At 55.6% G+C, this 18062-nt stretch overlaps 1 protein-coding gene across 2 annotated transcripts in view; it reads right to left on the bottom strand.

Annotated features, from left to right (window-relative positions):
* Positions 1–18062, bottom strand: part of CAMK2A (calcium/calmodulin dependent protein kinase II alpha) — a 60572-nt gene that overhangs the window by 11039 nt on the left and 31471 nt on the right. Inside the window, exons 7-15 of one of the 2 annotated variants that reach the window (XM_011286079.4) lie at positions 17630–17732; positions 16237–16320; positions 16012–16106; positions 14660–14782; positions 14212–14295; positions 12669–12711; positions 10198–10238; positions 5557–5589; positions 4525–4573 (exon numbers count right to left, since the gene is read on the bottom strand). In XM_011286079.4, coding sequence (XP_011284381.1) covers positions 4525–4573; positions 5557–5589; positions 10198–10238; positions 12669–12711; positions 14212–14295; positions 14660–14782; positions 16012–16106; positions 16237–16320; positions 17630–17732 — 655 coding nt within the window. The remainder of the gene's footprint in view (positions 1–4524; positions 4574–5556; positions 5590–10197; positions 10239–12668; positions 12712–14211; positions 14296–14659; positions 14783–16011; positions 16107–16236; positions 16321–17629; positions 17733–18062) is intronic. The other variant, XM_011286088.4, reaches the window with a different exon arrangement.

The following is an 18062-nucleotide window of genomic DNA, read 5'->3' as shown; positions in this document are numbered from 1 at the left end:
TTATATCAACTCATGTATGTAAATAATGATGCATAATCTAAAGCGTTTAGAGCAGTGCCTGGCACTCCATAAATAAGAGCTATGATTATTGTCATCCGGAAATCTCTGAATTGGAAGTTTTCCCTGAGGACAGCCTCTGGTCTTCAGCCTGGGCAGGGATGTTTTCCAGAAGCCTGATACGTGATGGTTCCATCTGGGTTGGGATTTGGGGGTCTGCAGCCTGCTGCCCTGTTTGACATCTCCCTCTCTTTGCACCCACCTCCTCCTTCTTTTAAGTCAGAATCTCCCCCCCTGAAAGCCCCTTCTTATATTTCTCTTACCCTTTCTGCCTTCTGGGCCTCTGAAGTGTGCACCTGTTTCCCCAGACCCTCTGCCCTCCCCCTCTACTAGTCTTCTCTTTTTAGGGCTGAAAGCCTCTGGGTTGGGATTTGCAGGATCTGACGTAAGCTGGCCATCCACTCTTTGAGCATCCTTGAGCTATTGAAATGCCTCTCTGAGTGTGAGCACACAAACCTCAGTGTGGCTTGAATTTTGCAGCATATCAGGTCTGGGGTAACACTCTCAATCCCCTCCCTAATTCTAGACACTATACCTCTCTTAATGCAGCCAGAGACTATGGCTAACTTGGCTCTGCCTCCAGCCACTCAGGACATCAAGTTTGCCAGCAGTGGAAGTCTAGTGAGCAGAAATCTCCCTAGTAGCTTCATCTCTGGGATGGGAAATCTGGGAGTCTGGTGCTTCTGAGATGTGGAGAAATTCATTCTGGTTTTGGGTTCCTTCCATGTCCTCAGCAGTCCTGTTGCTGCGTGAGAGATTCATTCAGCAGCTGCTCAGTAGCAATCTCTGGCATTTCTCACCTACCAGGTGTTCATTCATTCAATCCAGGAGTGCTCCCCTACAGATGGGAAAGCTGAGGCCCCAGAGAGGTTAAGGCACTCTCTCAAGGTCACACAGCATGCCGAGACTGAGATTGGATCAGCATTCCTGGCTGGTATTTCCCAGAATGTCTCTGCCCAGATTCTGAGGCAGCTCTTTGGGTTTGGGGAGGAAATTAATTTTTCATGGAGTTGACCAGGAGGAGGTAGGGAAGTGGGAAGGAGCCTGGCAGGGCCTCAATGCAGCTCAGAGGGTGAGAGGCCTGTGCATGAAGCCTGAGGTGCTCTGAAATATTAATGTCTCTTTCTTTGCTCAGGGGGAAATGTTCCCTAGAGGATGACATTTCTAATTAACTTTAATGTTAGGTCAGAATCTACCCCACCAGCTGCTATTCTCACTTAGTAAGAAGACTTAACAAATTAACACCAGAAAATGTTTTTTTTTTTTTTTTTTTTTTTGAAACTTTCTCTGCGGTCCGAAGAAGCTGGGGGAGGCGCAGGGCTCCTCTCTCCTGCCAGACACGGGGAGAAGCTTCTGGCTGAGCCAGTGTCTCTTCGTCAGACATGGACTTTTACATGTGGGAGACTGAGCAGGGGACGGGGTCCCAGTTCTGCCAGTGATAACCTGGATATACCCTTTCTCTCTGGGCCTCAGATTCCCCTCTACAAAAAGGGCGTAAGTGAACAAAAATTTAAGACTTCACAAATCTTCCCATCCTGGTCTCTAGAGGAGAGGATAATGGCTGCACATGTGGGGTCTCAGGGACGCCAGCCATAACCATTACTCCATGTGGACAATGTCTTCGACGGGTCACATTTTCCACTTATAATGCATACAAATTTTGCATTCTGTTCCAAACATTTCTCTGTCTGTTTAACAAATAAATATTTGTCTCAAAATAATCATTGAGTAAAATCAATGCTCCAAGGAAATGTTATGTGGCCTCTTATCATTCAGCCCTAAGCTCCAGTTTGAAAATAAAGAAATTAGGGGCGCCTGGGTGGCTCAGGTGGTTAAGCGTTGGACTTCAGCTCAGGTCATGAACTCGTGGTTTGTGAGTTCAAGCCCCATGTCGGGCTCTGTGCTGACAGCCCAGAGCCCGGAGCCTGCTTCGGATTCTGTGTGTGTCTCTCTCTCTGTTCCTCCCCTGCTTGTATTCTGTGTGTGTCTCTCTCTCTCTCAAAACTAAATAAGGAATAAAAAAAATTTTTTAAGAAATTAAAATTTATTAAACAATAACTATGTGCCAAATACCGTGTAGCCACTTGATACACAGCCTCTCATTTCATCCCCACAGCAACCCGCTGAAATGGATACTATCGTCATCATCTCTTTACTGAAGGAAACTGAGGCTCAGAGAGGTTGAGTTTGTTGCCCAAGGTCACCCAGAAAATGGACCGCAGTGAAGAAGCACGGAGCCAGTTTACATCCATGACCCCCGTCTGCTCTGAGACCAGCAGTATGAGACCACAACGAGCCTTTTCAAAATCCCAGTGCCTCTTATCATTAAGACAGTGAACCTCTAATGTGGGGAAAGCCTTAGAAATGCCATGTCTTGGCCACCACAAACCTATGGAATCAGAATCCACAGGGGCAAGGGCTGGGAATGTGGTTAGAAAATCATACCTGAGGGACTTAGGGTGCAGACTTGACCCCAACAGGGAGCTTTTCTTCAGGATGATCCATTTTTTTGGTAAGTTTTTATTTAGTTTTTGAGAGGTGGGGAGGAGAGTGCAGGCGAGTGGGGGGAGGGCAGGGAGAGAGACTCCCAAGCCGGCTCTGCACTGTCAGTACTCGGGAGTCAGACTCGGGGCTCGATCTCACAAACCGTGAGATCGTGACCGGAGCTGAAATCAAGAGTGGGATGCTTAACATGCTGAGCCACCCAGGCGCCCCGAGGTAATCTATTTTTAAAGGGTGTCATCACGGAAGACTGGTTGGCTCTAGTCCCAGGCTGTGGTGATAGAGTGCCCCCATGCCCAGCTGGGAATGACCACCCAGGGACACACACAGGGTGGGGCTGGTCTCCCAAGGCATCCTGGCAGAGAGGGAAGGTAGCCATGGTGCTCTGTGGGTCACACTGACCTTAGAGGCGGAAATGCAACGGTACCAAAAAATCTGTTACATAGTAAACCGCTCTTTCCCTTTCATTGTATTCTTTTAGAGGCAAATGTTTACACTGAGAAACGTAGACACGGGTATAGCTGCAATCTCTCCAAGCCAACCGTGTTTTTCTAAATTACAGACACCCCCAGGTGTCTCCACCATGAGCTGTGAGAACCCCCACCCACCGTGGCTGGTCTTCCTGTCCCGCGGGGCGGCCGGGCGCAAGCAGCACAGCGGGACATCACGAACTCATCCGGGGATTTGGGGTCCCCCGAGCAGAAGTCGACACTTGTCCTTTCTGCTCCCACTCCAAGCATGCATGCCACACCTTTGAGCCATGGTTACGAGGCAGCATCCGGAGCCACGTTGCCCAGGTTCAAATCCTAATCCTACCCTTATGAGCTAGAGGACCTTGGGCCAGTTTACTCGACCTCTGTTTCCCAATCCATAGAATGGGCTCAATCACAGCACCTGCCTCACAGGGGTGTTGTGAAGCGCAGGTAAATGTCAGGTGCGTGGAACAGGTCTAGCAAGTGCCCCACAAAAGGCAGCCACTGTTCCTGTTACTGTCCTTGCTATTTTCTCCCTTACTAGCCAGTCTCAGTTATCTAGGTTCCTCCCCCTCATCCATCTGAAGGCTTTTGGGGACTGTTAGCCCCTGGCTACAGTACGTCTTTCTCATACGCCTGTCAACTGAACTTTCTGAATTGTTGCTTCCCCTTCCTTTCCTATCATCGCTTCGTGTTTTTAAGATCAACTCACTTTTTATTGATTATTTAAAGTAAGCTTTATGCCCAATGTGGGGCTTGAACTCAGGACTCCTAGTTCTTTTTTCTCTTTATGAGCAACATAGACTTTATTTCTTCCAGATTTTGCACAGTGAATATCAATTTTCCGCTCCTTTCAGTAGCACTTAAGAGTGACGTTTTAAGAGTTATTTTATGTGCTCAGGACTCCAAGTTCAAGAGTCAAGAGTCATATGCTCCCCTGACTGAGCTGGCCAGGTGCTCCTAAAATCAACTTTTTTTTTTTTTTTTTTTTTTGAGACAGAGAGAGAGATCAGGGAAGAGAGGCAGACACAGAGAGAGAAAGAGAATCTTAAGCAAGCGCCATGCTCAACATGGAGCCCGACATGGGGCCCCATCCCATGACCCTGGGATTGTGATCTGAACCAAAATCAAGAGTCAGACGCTCAACCAACTGAGCCACCCAGGCGCCCCCAAATCAACTCATTTTTTAAAAATTCAAAAGAAAACGTCTACCACTGTGATACATCTATGACTTGGCTATGTTAATCCTTTCCCTAAAACGTACCAAACTACATACGTGACTCCCTACAACAGGAAAAGCCTATCTGCACGCCACCAGTGGACCAAGCACCTCATATGGGGAAACAGTGCCCCGCAGCGTGCCTGGTCTATGAGCGGCCACAGCCACGTTCTCTGTGGAGGTACTGGGGCCCTTCCAAGCCCGGGCTGTCAGTAAAGGGGGCCTGCTGGGAGGCCCAGGGCGCCCAGACACTGGAGGCAAGGCCCCCCCTACCTTTGGTGTCTTCATCCTCAATGGTGGTATTGGTACTCTCTGAAGATTCCTGCCAAAGAGAACACGGGACACGGTGAGGCCTGCCTGGCAAGCGGGAAGACGCACGGCCAGTTTCGGGGCCGCCCCGGCTGCCTGATGCTGTGGCCCGGTTTCCGTAAGCCTCGCCGGCTCTGCCATCCAGATGCTGCGCTGAAAACCCTGCCAGACCTCCAGGCCTAAGGAGGGGGAGGGCCCAGCTGAGCGGGTGGCTGGTGGCAGGGGGCGTGGATGAAGGGATGGTTGCAAGGAGAACCCTGGCCTTTCTGGAAGGGTTGGGAGGGCTCCCTGGCCCTGTCAGCTTGAGGGAGCCAAGAGGGGGTGTGGAAGAGCAGAAAAGGCATATGGTGGCCACAGAACGGGGAAGGAATACACGCACTGGCAGGAGAGGAAGAGAGAGAGGCGGGGAGGCCCAGTGTGAGAGAGGCTGGGCCTCCGGGGGGAGAAAAACCACACAACTGAGGGAGACAGCGATGGAGTCAGAAAAAGAGGGATGTGGGCCACCATGCCACCACTGGATCCCCTCGACAGAGGCAGGGGCTGGTGGCTCCTCTGCCACCGGCAGGCCCTGGGTAGCATTGAAAAGCTCAAGAAGGGCCTCTCTGGCGCCCACTCCTTTGGCCAAACCGAGCCCCCCCTCGCCGCAACTGGCACAAACCAAGCCCTGAGACGAGTTCCAGAGCGGAGGGCGGGGAGAAGCGAGAAGCCAAGGGCTGGACGTGGGATGGGGTTCAAATCAACCTTCATACCTGAGGGGGCTCTCAGGTCTGCCGCCAGGCTGCTGGTCTGGGCCATGGAGTTGGAGGTGTCAACAGAAACACGCCAATGACACGCACACACAACACACATGTTGTCGCACGAGGCACACACGTACCAAGCACGCCCTGAGCACCCTCTCCCCGCCCCGGGTTCCCAGTGCAGCCCTGCAGGAGGGAGGCGGGAGCGAGGGTTTGAGGCCCAGCATTTACCGGCGTTTGGGAGACGGCAGACACTCACCATTAACTGAACGCTGGAACTGGACTTTCTTTTCTGGAAAAACAAGGAGAAGAGATGGGACAGGAAAAGACACAGCGTGAAAACGGCAGGGAAGCAGAAGAAACGGCAGGGAGCAGAGAAACAAAAGACAGGGGAGGTTTGGAAGGATGATGGGCCTCGGGGTCACCCTCTGTGGTCCCTCGCCAGCGTGGCATTGGGGCACGAAGTCAGGGCCACCAGCAAGAGCTGCCCTAGTATGGCCAATCCTCTCTCAGCCTGAAGCTCTCGGGGCCTCGTGCACAACTGCCTGGGGCTCGCCATCCGACCGGCAAGCTCCAGGCCGGGCCTCGCCTGGACCAGGGCTCCCCCTACACCAAGCTCTGACGGGGGAAACCAATCCTAGGGCTTGGATGCCAGTTGCCTAAGGCCTCCGGAAGCCAAAGCTCTTGCCGGACGAGAGGGCGCTCAGGTCTGGAGATGAGGCCCCGTGTCTCCTCCTAGATTCCCATGTGTGTCTCTACTGAAAGAACCCCACTCCCGGGTGGGTTGAGTGTCATAGTCACTTGGGAAACCTGTCGAGAAAAAACATCACCAGGCCCCCTCAAGGAGTTTGATAACTAGGTGTGGGGCGGGGCCTGGGCATCTCCGTTTTAAACAGTATCACCAGGTGACTTCAAAGCAGGCCCCGGTGTGGAAACCAGTCCTTTAAGTAGCCTTTGAAATCCTGCTTCCCAGCAACTGGCCTGTTCAGCTCCTTAACGGTGACAGAGAAACTGAGGCCCAGCCAGACGCATGGCTGAGCCCAGAATTTGAGTCTTTAGGCCCTGCCCTCCCTCCTACTCCAGTTTTGGGGGGATTTATAGCTTCATTCCTATTATTGGCTGGGGAACCATGGGAAGGAGAGAAAGAGAGAGGACACGTGCGGATTGTCTTCTCCTTCGCTCACTCCTAAGCTAGGTGGTGCAAAGATTCACATTCAGGAGGGGCTGTAGGTCAAGACTGACGCTAAAATTGGACAGATGGGAAGCTGGGGTCCAGAGACGGGCAGTGACCTGCCCGAGGTCTCTCAGCCAGCTGGTAGCAGAGGGGAGGCTGGAACCCCTGAATGCAGGCTTTCTCCTCTGTCCAGGTCTCCAGGCCCCACAGCCTGATGGCGCTGCAAAGGCCCATCCTTCCTGGACGCGCTTACGTCTAAGAGGCCTGGAAGCTGTTCTCCTCGCTGTACTGTGAGCAGGGGACAGACTTGAGATGCCCTCAGGGTAGGCCTTTGTGGGGGCGGTGGGGGGCGGCGGAGGCACTGGCTATTCTCTGAGGATCCTTAGGTCTAAGTCTGCACTCTCTGACTTCAAGATCCAGGATCCTCTGGGGGCCAGGAGGAGCCTAAGATCCTGTGCTCTCCGTCCAGGGCCCCCAAAGATGTGGCAGAAGTGGCTCACTGGGCACTGCCCAGTGTAAAGTCTCACAGTCCCTGCATCTGCCCCAGCTTGGTAGACTCCCACAGCCAGCAGCCCGCGGCCAGCCCCTCATTCCCTCTTCTAGCAGAAACCTGAGGAACGCAGGGCCCGGGGTTCCAGGCGGCACACGAGGAGGGAACACAGAGCAGAGACTGCGTCAGATTCGGACATACAGTGACAGGATGGGACATGGGGGAGAGGAATCACGATGGCACGGATGGGACACCAACAGGGGGCAGTGAGTGGGGCTGAGGGGTGGGAGCGGTCGGCCGCTCCTCATAGAAGCAGAGGCTTAGAGGTGGCTGGGAGGCGGGGGTGGAGGGCATCACTTCTTGCCAACAGAAAGGCTCGATTTCCCCGGATCTCAAACGATGACGATGCTAATAATAACCCCGCACTGACCAGGGGCTTTCACCAAAAGCAGAGTCACATCTCCCAGAACCACGTGCAAAAGCATGGTTCTAGGGTTAGCAAAGATGGCAGACGTAAAGTAGGGTCAAAATTAGCCTTGCAAAGCCCATAAAGTACAGTACGGTGTTATCTCTGTTCCCCAACCAGCCCTTTTCCCGTCCGGCGTTGGAAGCAATCACTGGGGCTTCAGCAAAGCCTCCAATGAAGTCGGTGGTTTCTTTAGGGACCAAGTGGTAAGAAGAATATGTACGTCCCCACTTGGGCGGAATGTGTGTTGTTCCAAGCAGCACATGGTGTGACCCCCCCCAGGGCCCACTCTGGTGTAGGGCCTCTCACTGGCCACAGGAAACACCTACCATTCTCCCCTTGCACAGATGGCAGGACTGATGACCCAGATCGCCAAAGGAGGGCACGGTGGGGCCCATCAAACCAACGGTTCCTTGACTGGAGGTCCAGCATCACTCATAGTGAAACACACGACTGGACCCCCCCAGAGCAACACATTGCAGGCTAGGCTCCCCAACTCCCGGGCAGGCCCCTGGTTAACTCTGGCTATTCCTGGCCTTTGGGTTTCTCTTCATCCACACCAAAGCCACCTGAGAAGCCGCTCAGGGTCTGTCCTGCTGCTGCAAGGAGTGGCTCTTTCTCCAGCTCGGCCTACTGGCACGCCTTGCGGTGACTAGCCAGAGTTCCGCCATGCTACGTGATGTCCTTGCCCCCAGATAGCCTCTGCCTCCTGGCCTGGGCTGGAGAGAAGCCAGAAGGGAGCTTCATCCCAAGACCCACTATGAGGGAGGACCTGACCTCACACCCAGCGGCTCTGTGTCAGCCTTTGCCAGGGCCACACCCAAGAGCCAAGCAGACGGGGCAACCCTCCCTCCGCCCCTCCTCCTCCACTGACTTCAGCCACAGCCCACCTGCACCTGTGACCTCTGCCCTATGTCCTTCGAGTGTGATTTTTTTTTCCGGGGACCCCAGCACCCCCAGTGTCTACCCACTAGGGCCAAGAGGACCCCGGCTGCTCCAAACTGGGCCACCCTCATACTGTACCTCCCCCCATTACCCTTTCCAACTGGAGTGGGGAGAGCATTTGACTCATGCATGACCCAAAACAGCCAGGCAGCCAGAACTCAATTCTGGATTCCATCCTAGGATTTGGGATAGGTGTGTGTTAACTTTATAAATTGGGTTGGCTTTAGAGCTGTGTTTCCAAAGACTTCCTTGATCAAACTTTGTTTTCAAGGGAAATCTTACTTGCAAGTCCAATCTAGAAAACAGAAAAGATAATACTGACTAGCATCTCATGAGCGAGGATCGCACGCCAGTACCCCTGCTGAATCCTCGGGATACGCTGGTTTGCTTCATCCTCACAAACAGCCCCGGGAGGTGGGAATCCCTTTTACTCCCATGGCCCAGATGAGGAAACACAGGCTCAAGGGATTGAAATAACCAGCTGAGGTCTCTAGCTGCTAAGCCCTCCCTGGCTCCCTTAACCACTGCGATGTCTGTTACATGGAGCTGTTTGGCTGAAGTGGGTGTGAGAAGCCGAGAATCTTCTCTGCTCAGCCTCCCCCTTTCTATCCCGCGCTCCCTGCTGCTAGGGATGCCTCCCCAGAACCTTCAGGCTCCAAGAAGTTCAGTTTGAAAACCACTGACTTTGGCTGATAACCAACTAATTATGTATTCCTCACGTACCCAAGATGAGAAGGAAAAATGATGAGATAGGGTTTTGTTGGCTTTTTTTTTTTTTTACTTTTCTGTTTTTAAAGCTTATATCTTAGAAATGATGGAGTCCACATGCCCCCCCCCCACAACCCATTGCACATTGCACTTATGAGGAAAACTTAGCCCCCAGAGGACTAAGGGCAGAGAGGAGGCCCAGATCCTGGCCTCAGCCAGCCAGCCCAGATCTCCTCCCATGCAACCCCTAAACCAAACGAAAGCCAGTGGCCTGAGACCATAAATGCCACTACAATGAAGCCATGAAGCCACCAGCCCACCTGGATGGCTGTGTTTGGACAGCATCCCACACCTTCCAGCATCCTGGGCACAGCCCAGCCCTGGGGTCCTGGCCAGGCAGGGCTCTGAGCCCAGAAAAAGGCAGGGTCTCAAGAGAGGAGAGCCCACAAGGCAAGCCAGTGGCAGGGGAGGAGGGGGCCGGAGAGGGAGGGGGGCCAGGCCCCAGAAAGCAGAGGGAGAAGAGAGAGGAGGGAAGGAGGGGTCAGCAGGGTGTGGGCAGAAGTAGCTCGGGCAGGGCATCGGGGGTGGGGACAGAGGGCAGGCCTGGGTCATGGGGAGGAGGAGATTCTTGGCCGTGAGCCGGCAGGCCTTGACAGGGTGGGTGCCTCTGTCAGATGATTGGCTATCCAACCTCCACAGACTTCGTGGGTTGGACTGGGGTGCACATTGGGTCAGGGGCCCGTTCCAGCCAGCCCACACTCGGGGAGGAGGAGGTCACCCCTCATGATGAGCTCTGTCTCTTCTTTGTACCCTCTCACTTTCCAGTCTTCCCGTCCCAGAGAACCACAGGTATCTTCAGACCTGCCCCTTTCCTTGTGCCCGCCCCAACTCCCCTGGCCACCTGCCTCTCCCACCTACTTTCAACCCTCCCCCTTCCCCTCCCCCCAGCCCCCCCCCCCCCCATCAATCAATCCTGGGGACAGCCCGGCCGCACGAGTGACCACATCTGCCCACAACACCTTCAGCAAGGCCTGGGTCTCGCCCCAGCCCTGAAAGGCAGGCCCTGTTGGTGGAAACGCTGCCTGACGCTGGCCCTGCCGGGCTCCCGGGGGCTTACCTTCACACCATCATTCTTCTTGTTTCCTCCGCTCTTCCCTCCTGCGGAGGAGAAAAAGTAGAGGGTTACCAACACCAGGCAGGGCACCAAGGCCCACAGGGTAAGGAACAGCAGCATCCGCGGGCCGGCTCAGTGATCCGGGGGACACCTCCTCCTTCTGCTCCTCCTTCCTCCTTGGGGCCTGGACTGCCGGTGGCCCCCTAGGTGGGCCTGGGCTCCCCCGTTCTCAGCAATCTTGAGTGTGACCCTCTGGCCCCATGGGTTGTAAGAGGTGATCAATGTGTCCCAGGCCCGTGGGGTTGCTGTTTCAGCCCAGGGATTCCCTCTGGATCCCAGTCACCACCCGTGCTGCTGGTGGCCAACCCAGAGGCCTGGCTGCCTGGCCCGGGGCTGGACGCTCCCTCCCCACCCTGGCCCACTCTAATTTTAGCCCCATGCTGCTGCGGAGGTCATGTGTCAGCCCTGCCTACTCACTCCGGACAGCTGCGAGCGTCGTTTTGCCGGTGATGAGAAGCAGATGCCCCGCTCTGGGGCCCATCCCTGCCAGAGCACCCACCCCAACAGAGGCCTCCCTACCCCTAAATTCCAGGGCCCCATGCTTGGGCTGGCTGTGTCCCTGGTGCTGGGAAAAGCAGAGCAGCGGTTCTCAGGGAGGCCCCTCCTCTTGTTGTTCCTCTTTCCCTCCCTCCCTGCCTCCTGGACAGAGCCCCTGGAGAGGGCAGCAGCCAGGAATCGGCAGGAATGCCCAGCCCTGCCCAGCCCGGCATCTGGCCGCTTCAGACTTCAAACAAATGCCTTAAGTTACGCGAGACAGGATAACTATAAAGTGCTTAGCACAGCACTTGACCTCGATGCAGTAGATGGTCGGTAAATGGTAGTCGCTGTAAGTCCTTCTCCCGGACGCCGGGAAAGGGGGAGCCTGGGAAAAGGGGCGGCATGGGACATGGACGCCCCAGAGGCTCAGAATGACAGGTTCATGCTAGCCCAGCTTCCCAGTCCTTCTCACATCTCTACCTGTGACCCCTTCCAGGCAAGTCTCCCTCTTAGAAAGTAAATGCAGGGGTGGGTGCCTCTGGATCCCAAAGCTGGGAGGAATGAGCTTCCTGGGCTGGACTGGGGTGTACAGAAGCTTCTATGAGCTTCCTGGGCTGGACTGGGGTGTACAGAAGAACAGGGGGAGTAGTTGCCCCTCCAGCTTCAAGGGGGCGCTCTCAGCTCCAGCCCACAACCGCGGGACTGTGGGTCCCATGAGGTCACATGTTCTGATCTTCAAGAGAAGACAGAAATCTGAGTTTTTCTATGAAATCGCCTAATTTTTAAGCGCTGGGAACTCTTTTCAAAAACACCACTGTTTTAAAACACCACTGGTCCCACAAGCCCATCAAGAGATGGGAACTGACCCACGGGCACCATCTGGACTAGAGTTTCTAGGGGCCCTTCAGACGTTAAAAAAAGACTCTGACTGTCTGGGTGGCTCATCTTTCAGTTTAAGGAACTGCAGGATCCTTGTCTGAGGAGAGAGTGGGAAGGCAGTTAAATGCGGTGGGGCAAGCCCAAATGTGAAGTTCCAGAGTTTTCCCACCCGTGGGTCTCATTCTTCCAGCTGGTTCAATGGGCGGATAGACTCTCTGGGAAGCCAGAGCCATAGCTTCCCAGAGCCGACCCCTTGCTGTGGAGCCGGCCACGTGTCCACAGCAGCCCTCTCCGACTGGCCCAGCCCCAACCAGAGGGCCCCTCGGGTGAGCTTTGCTATATCTGCTCAGCTGCCCCGTCAGCTGTCCGGGCTCCCCAGAGAGAAACCTCTGGCAAGCATTGACCTGGGTTCTCTCCCATGCGCCAAGGGGAGCTTCTTGCTAAGCCCTGATGCCAATCCCTTCCTTTTCTCTTTGGGGCCACATGCCACAGGTCGTTGGGTACTCCCTGCCTTAACCAGCCGGCTACGGCCAAGGCCAAAGACCATTACCCCGGCTCCCTGGTGACCCGTCGTGGTTAAGGGCTTGCTCCGGGGTTGCTCAAAGCTGCACCAGAAGTAGGCTCTGCCTCTCTCTGCCTAGCAATGGCCCCCACTGCCTTGTCACCAAAGGCCACCTGAGTGAAAGCATGGGGACTGCTTAGCACAGGGCTCAGTAACAGCGGGGAACAGGAATATTGCTACTTCCTGGGCCTACTTCAGTCCTGCCTGGACGTGTACCCCAGTGTTTGGGAGGACTCCCCCTGGGGCGGGCCCAGCCTGAGAACCCAGCACCGCTGTGAGGTTGGGGCATTAGCCTTTCCTGATGGGCCTTTGGCCTGCTGACCTTTCACCTCTTGCCACTTGTGGGTGCAAGTGACCTAAGCCCCCAGTCTTTGGTCCTCTGTAGCCCTCACTCTCCCCAGGCCCCTGGCTCAAGGCCACCCAGATATCCAACAGGGCAGTGCTTCCAACAGACCTGTGCGGGATATATTTGGGGCTCTGAGGTCCCACCACCTACCAGAGAAGTTCCTGGTAGCCAGCATTGTGGTAAGGATGGCTCCCTGCAACAGAGAAGGAGGGGGCATGGGGCACAGGAGGTCAGAGGTGAGGGGGGGAGAGGAGAGACAGAGAAACGGGAGGGGCGGGGGGAGGGGAGGCAGGTGCTGTATTCAGACACAAAGCCAAAGCCTTCTGCCCTGCCCCTCCATCTGTTTTCACCCCACAGCCCAGAGACCGTCCCTGCCTCCCTGGGGAAGTCGGGGAGAGCTAGGCCTTAGCTGGCACAGCTCCTGGAACAGGGCCACCCTAGCAGCAGATATTAATAGGTTCCACTGGCCTGTTAAAAGGGCTCAGGGACACCTGTCAGTGGGGGCTCCTAAAGGCCAAGGAAATGTCCTGCCTGGACAAGGACAATAGACCTGTCCTCCCGGGCCCCCTTTACTCTCCACCCGGTGCATTGGAGCCCTCAGTTCATCATTAGTTTGTCCACTCGGGGCTCCTGGGCTCAGAGCCGTGGAGGGTTAACAAAGAAACGCTTTTGTCTCGATGAGGGGGCTAAGGCACCACCCTGCTGGTTCTGACAGTCTGATCTGGATACTCTCTGAGTCTGACAGTTCATGATTTTAAGACATGAAAAATGGTTCTGACATTTTGAGATTTCCTCTGCGACAGCTCCCAGTGGGGGTTGGGGGGTGGGGGGTGGGGGGCAGTGGGACTTAGTTCTCCTGGCCTCATGCTGCCCACCACCCCCTTGGCCCGTGTCCCCTTCCTGAGCTGCCACATCAGGCCTGGGAGCAGTTGATGAGGAGGTTCTGAATGAGTTGAGGCCTCAGCACCTGTCACTCAGCGTTCTGATGGCTTCTCTGTTCCAGCGGGCTGGAGATTCCTCAGTCATTCTTCCTACCTGCTCGTGGGGTCCCTGGCAAGGTCTAGGCCAGTAGCTATCACAGCCCTGGGGGCACACATGACCTGCTTGAGAGGCTGGCAGCTCCGGGCCCACCTGGGTCCCACTGTGGCTTCCTCTGGGCCGTGACCCCTGACCACGTCTCTTGGCTTGTCATCTCCTGTGTTTGGCAGCCGGATCTCTCATGCCCCTGGCCTCCTGCCCCATCCCATCTCACCCCCTAGAACCCCTCACCAGCCACTCTGGAACCACGCTTCCGGACTTCTGCACGAGCTTTTCTCTCCGTCTGGAACATCTGCCCACACTGACTCCACACCGCTAATACCTGCTTGTCATTTGGGGCGTCTGCTTAAATGCCGCTTGCCTAGCAAGTCTTCCTGGGATGCTTCCGTGGTCCTCCCAGACCTCGCCTGTGGCCCTGCTGTGTACTCCTCCAGCCCCAGGGTGTGCCCAGGCACAGCACTCACCACTGCCCCTTAATGTCCCGCTTCCTTGTCTGTCCTTTCCACCGCCCCCTCCCCAGCCCAGACAGTAGATGTTCAGTAAATGCTTGTTGACTCAGTGAAGGAGAGAACTTGTGAGGGAGTCTCTCGGCCTCTGCGGAGACCCGACCAAGCTACTCCATGTCGGGGGGCTCGGGAGGGCGGGGACCCGTTACCTTCAGTTTTCTCCTGGCGTTGAACTTCTTCAGGCAGTCCACGGTCTCCTGTCTGTGCATGCAGGAGGCCACAGTGGACCGATGCTGGAGGAAGAGGGGAAAGGTCTGTGAGTGGAAGCCAGGCCCACCCGAGAGCCCCTCGGCAGGGTGTCTCAAGGAGATGTGGTCGGGATTTGGGGGGGGAGGGGCGGGGGGACAAATCTCTGTTCTAGGGAATGCTGTCCACACTGCAGGTGCTTGGCACCCCCGGCACCCGCCATTCAATGCCAGTCATGATGTCAACGCCTCCCGTTCTCACTTCTCCCTGAGAACCACAGCCGGGCAGCATCTCGTGAGCAAGCTCCCTTGACCCCATGTTGGGCCCGAGGGGCCAGGGGCAGAGCCATGGGGGTCCGGACCCTGAAGTCAGGAGGGGCTCCTGGGAAGGGCCCTGCTGAGGAAGGCTCACCGAGATCCAAGGGTGCTTGAGGGCCTCGGCAGCCGTGATGCGTTTGGATGGGTTGATGGTCAGCATCTTATTGATCAGATCCTTGGCTTCCGGGGTGACAGTGTCCCATTCTGGTGACGGGAACTGGAAGGGGCAGAGGGGCCAGGTTTGCCCAGCCTAGCCCAGGCCACCCCTGCGATCCCCCAGCCCCTGACTGGCAGGGGAGCAGGCAGGGGTCCTACTGCCCATCCACTTGGGCATCCACAACCAGGAGGAGTGGGGACCCTCAACGCAGGGACCCCCCTGGAACCAGAGGAGGGACAGGGTGCTTTGCCCCCAGGGACAAATCAGAACAGAGGCCAGAGGGAAAGGAGGACTTCCTCTGTTGTTCTAAGGCTGTGCCTTGTCTGGGGAGCAGTAGGCCAGAGGCTATAGGCCAGACTCCAGAGTCAGAAGGCTGAGTTTAAGTCCTGGCTCTGCCTCTTAGGCTGTGTGACTCTGGACAAGTCACGTGACTCTCAAACTGCCTCTAGAGATGTTGTGAGGATTAAATATGATGTGAAACACATAGCGCATAGCTTGATAGAAGCAGTCTTATTGAAAATCAGCATAGGGGCGCCTGGGTGGCTCAGTCGGTTAAGCATCTGACTTCGGCTCAGGTCATGATCTCGCAGTTCGTGAGTTCAAGCCCCGCGTCGGGCTCTGTGCTGATGGCTCAGAGCCTGGAGCCTGGTTCAGATTCTGTGTCTCCCTCTCTCTCTGACCCTCCCCCGTTCATGCTTTGTCTCTCTCTGTCTCAAAAATAAATAAAAGTTAAAAAAAAAATTAAAAAAAAGAAAATCAGTATAGCTTGGTCCTTAGGAACACAGACGCTAGAGCCAAACTGCCTGGGTTCAAATCCCAGCTCCACCACTTTCGGCTATGCAGTGCGGGCAGTTATCTAACCTCGCTGCGCCTCAGCTATCTTATCTGTAAAATGGGACTAATACTCACACCTCTGTCATAGGTTGGTATGCAGATTAGCTGTAATATATATATATAAAGCATCTAGAAGAGTCCTGTATCAGTGCTAGGTATTATTATTATTTATGTGTGCATTACTATTGGCGGGAGCAGGGTGGGGGGGAGTTGAGAGTCTGGCTTCTGGACCTACCCTCCACCTCTCATCCCACTTGGGTGCTGTTTCTGCCCTCTGGGGCCCCGGGCTAAATCCGGTCACACAGAGGCTCAACCATGAGGCGAGGCCTCACGCATCAGCCCTCAGGCTCTACCTGCCCCACAATTAGAGAGTGGCAGGGGGCCTAAGTGGGTTGGGAGGGCAGGAGGGAGGCACAGGGGTTGACAGGGAGGCTGGAGAGAGGAGGGACACTCACATCATAGGCGCCGGCTTTGATTTGCTGATACAGGCGGTGCTGGTCCTCATCCCAGAATGGCGGATACCCAACCAGCAGGATGTACAGAATGACCCCTGGGAAGAGGACCAGGAGAAGCCTCACCCCCCTGTGGGGAGGAGCCATGAAGAGGGGAAGGATGGGAAAGGAGAGGGCAGCAGAGGGGCAGGTGACTGGGGGGATGAGGCGGCTTCGGGGTAGACTCACCACAGGCCCACAGGTCCACAGGCTTCCCATATGGGTCCTTCCGCAGCACTTCCGGGGAGAGGTATCCAGGCGTCCCTGCGAACCCTGCTCCCCAGACACCCAGACAGGCAGACACACACACAGAGGTTGGCACGTTAGCAACCCAGAGCAAGATCCTGCTGGAAGAGGGATGAGGTTGCCCTGGAGAGGAGGAAAACACTCCCTGCCCCCAAGAGCGTGTCGAGGGCAGGAAGCTCTGGCCCGGCCAGGCAGCAAAGCCTCTAGACCAGGCTGGACAAGTCCACAGTGCACCTGTCACTACCCCCACTCCAGAGCCTATGGCAGAAGCCATCAATCAATCCGAGTCCTTCCCGTGGGGTCCTGGCTCAGCATCCCTCACTTCTAACAGCCATCCTGCAGCCACTATCAAGCGCTGGTGGCACGCTAGACAAAATGTCCTTGCCGTGTCAGCTATAGCCGAGCAGAACCCTTGCCCACTCCCCACCCTTGTCGGAGCTGGTCCTGGGAGAGGGGGAGGACTCTCCCCAGCTCTGGTTTTGCCTTAAGTCTCTTTTTCTTCGAGGCCTCAGTTTCCTCATCTGTCAAATGAGGGATTAGGGACGCCTCCCTTCACCACCTCCCGGCATTGTTGAGAGGATCTTGCTGGCAACAAACAGGCATCCAAAGTACTTTAACAGATAATCCTAAGAACAGTGACTATCTCTTAAGTGTGTGTGCTAAGCACGGAGCTGAGCACTTACACGTCTGGTCTCACTCCTCACACAGCCCTGAGGAACGTGCTGTTATCACCCCCATTTCATAGGTGAGGAAACAAAGGCTCAAGCAAGGTGACGTGACTCGTCCCAAATCACACACCTCCTAAGTGGCAGAGTCAGAACTTGAACCCAGAGCTCTGGCTCTTAACCGATGATCAAAAGTGCCCACTAAAAAGTTTCCCCAGATAGCGGAAAGGACTTAATTATGCCAGAATCTCAGAGTGCTCGGGCTTGTGTGAGCTTAGATCCTGGCTCTTCCCCTTTTGATCTCCCGTGAACTCTTCCAAGTTTCTTAGCCTCTGTTCCCCATTTGTAAAATCAGGATAATTAGCCCGGTACCCAGGCTGTTAGGGGAACCCATGGAAACCCCCTAGCCAGGAGGGATGGTGCACGTGCGTGTGAAGAAGCCACGCACTCTTTTCATGATAACCGTGTCCCTGTGCCTGAGTCCCATGGATATAGGATGGGCAACACCCAGTGACCAGGGGCTGAGTGGGCTGGGACTGCTGCTCCTAGAGCCCTGGCTAGTGCAAGAGCCATCTCCCACTTGCCCCTGCTTGGGCAGGACTCTCCTAGAGGCCAACGTGTCAACACAAGGCCGGCCCCCAGTGCCCCTGGCACCCCCTGCTCCCACTCACCGAACCATGCCTGCTGCTCCCCTTCCACCTCTATGGCCAGGCCAAAGTCCGCCAGCTTCACCGCGGCGCCCTTGAGCTTGGAAGCCAACAGCAGATTCTCCGGCTTCCCAGGACCAGAGAGAAGAGTGAAGTGGGGGAGGAAAGAGCCAGAAGACAGTGATGAGCAGATTCAGAACCTCACCTCCGGGGGCCTGGGCGTACGGAGGAGCAGCTGGACAATCCAGAGATGCCCTGCACCCGCCCCTCCAGTCCCAGCCACGGGACCCCGAGCTTCAGCCCCCAGACAGGGGACGACCCTAGGGCAACACCGCCATCTACTGCACCGGAAAGACCTTTTCCCCGCCCCGCATCCCCTCCTTCACCTCACCTCAGGGTTTGGGGCTGGGGCTGAGGTGAGGGCAGGGAGTTGGGGGGAATAGCCACCACTGTAATA

The sequence above is a fragment of the Felis catus genome, chromosome A1, assembly GCF_018350175.1.
Source record: "Felis catus isolate Fca126 chromosome A1, F.catus_Fca126_mat1.0, whole genome shotgun sequence".
NCBI lineage: Eukaryota > Metazoa > Chordata > Mammalia > Carnivora > Felidae > Felis > Felis catus.
This window is presented reverse-complemented; position numbering and strand designations above follow the sequence as displayed.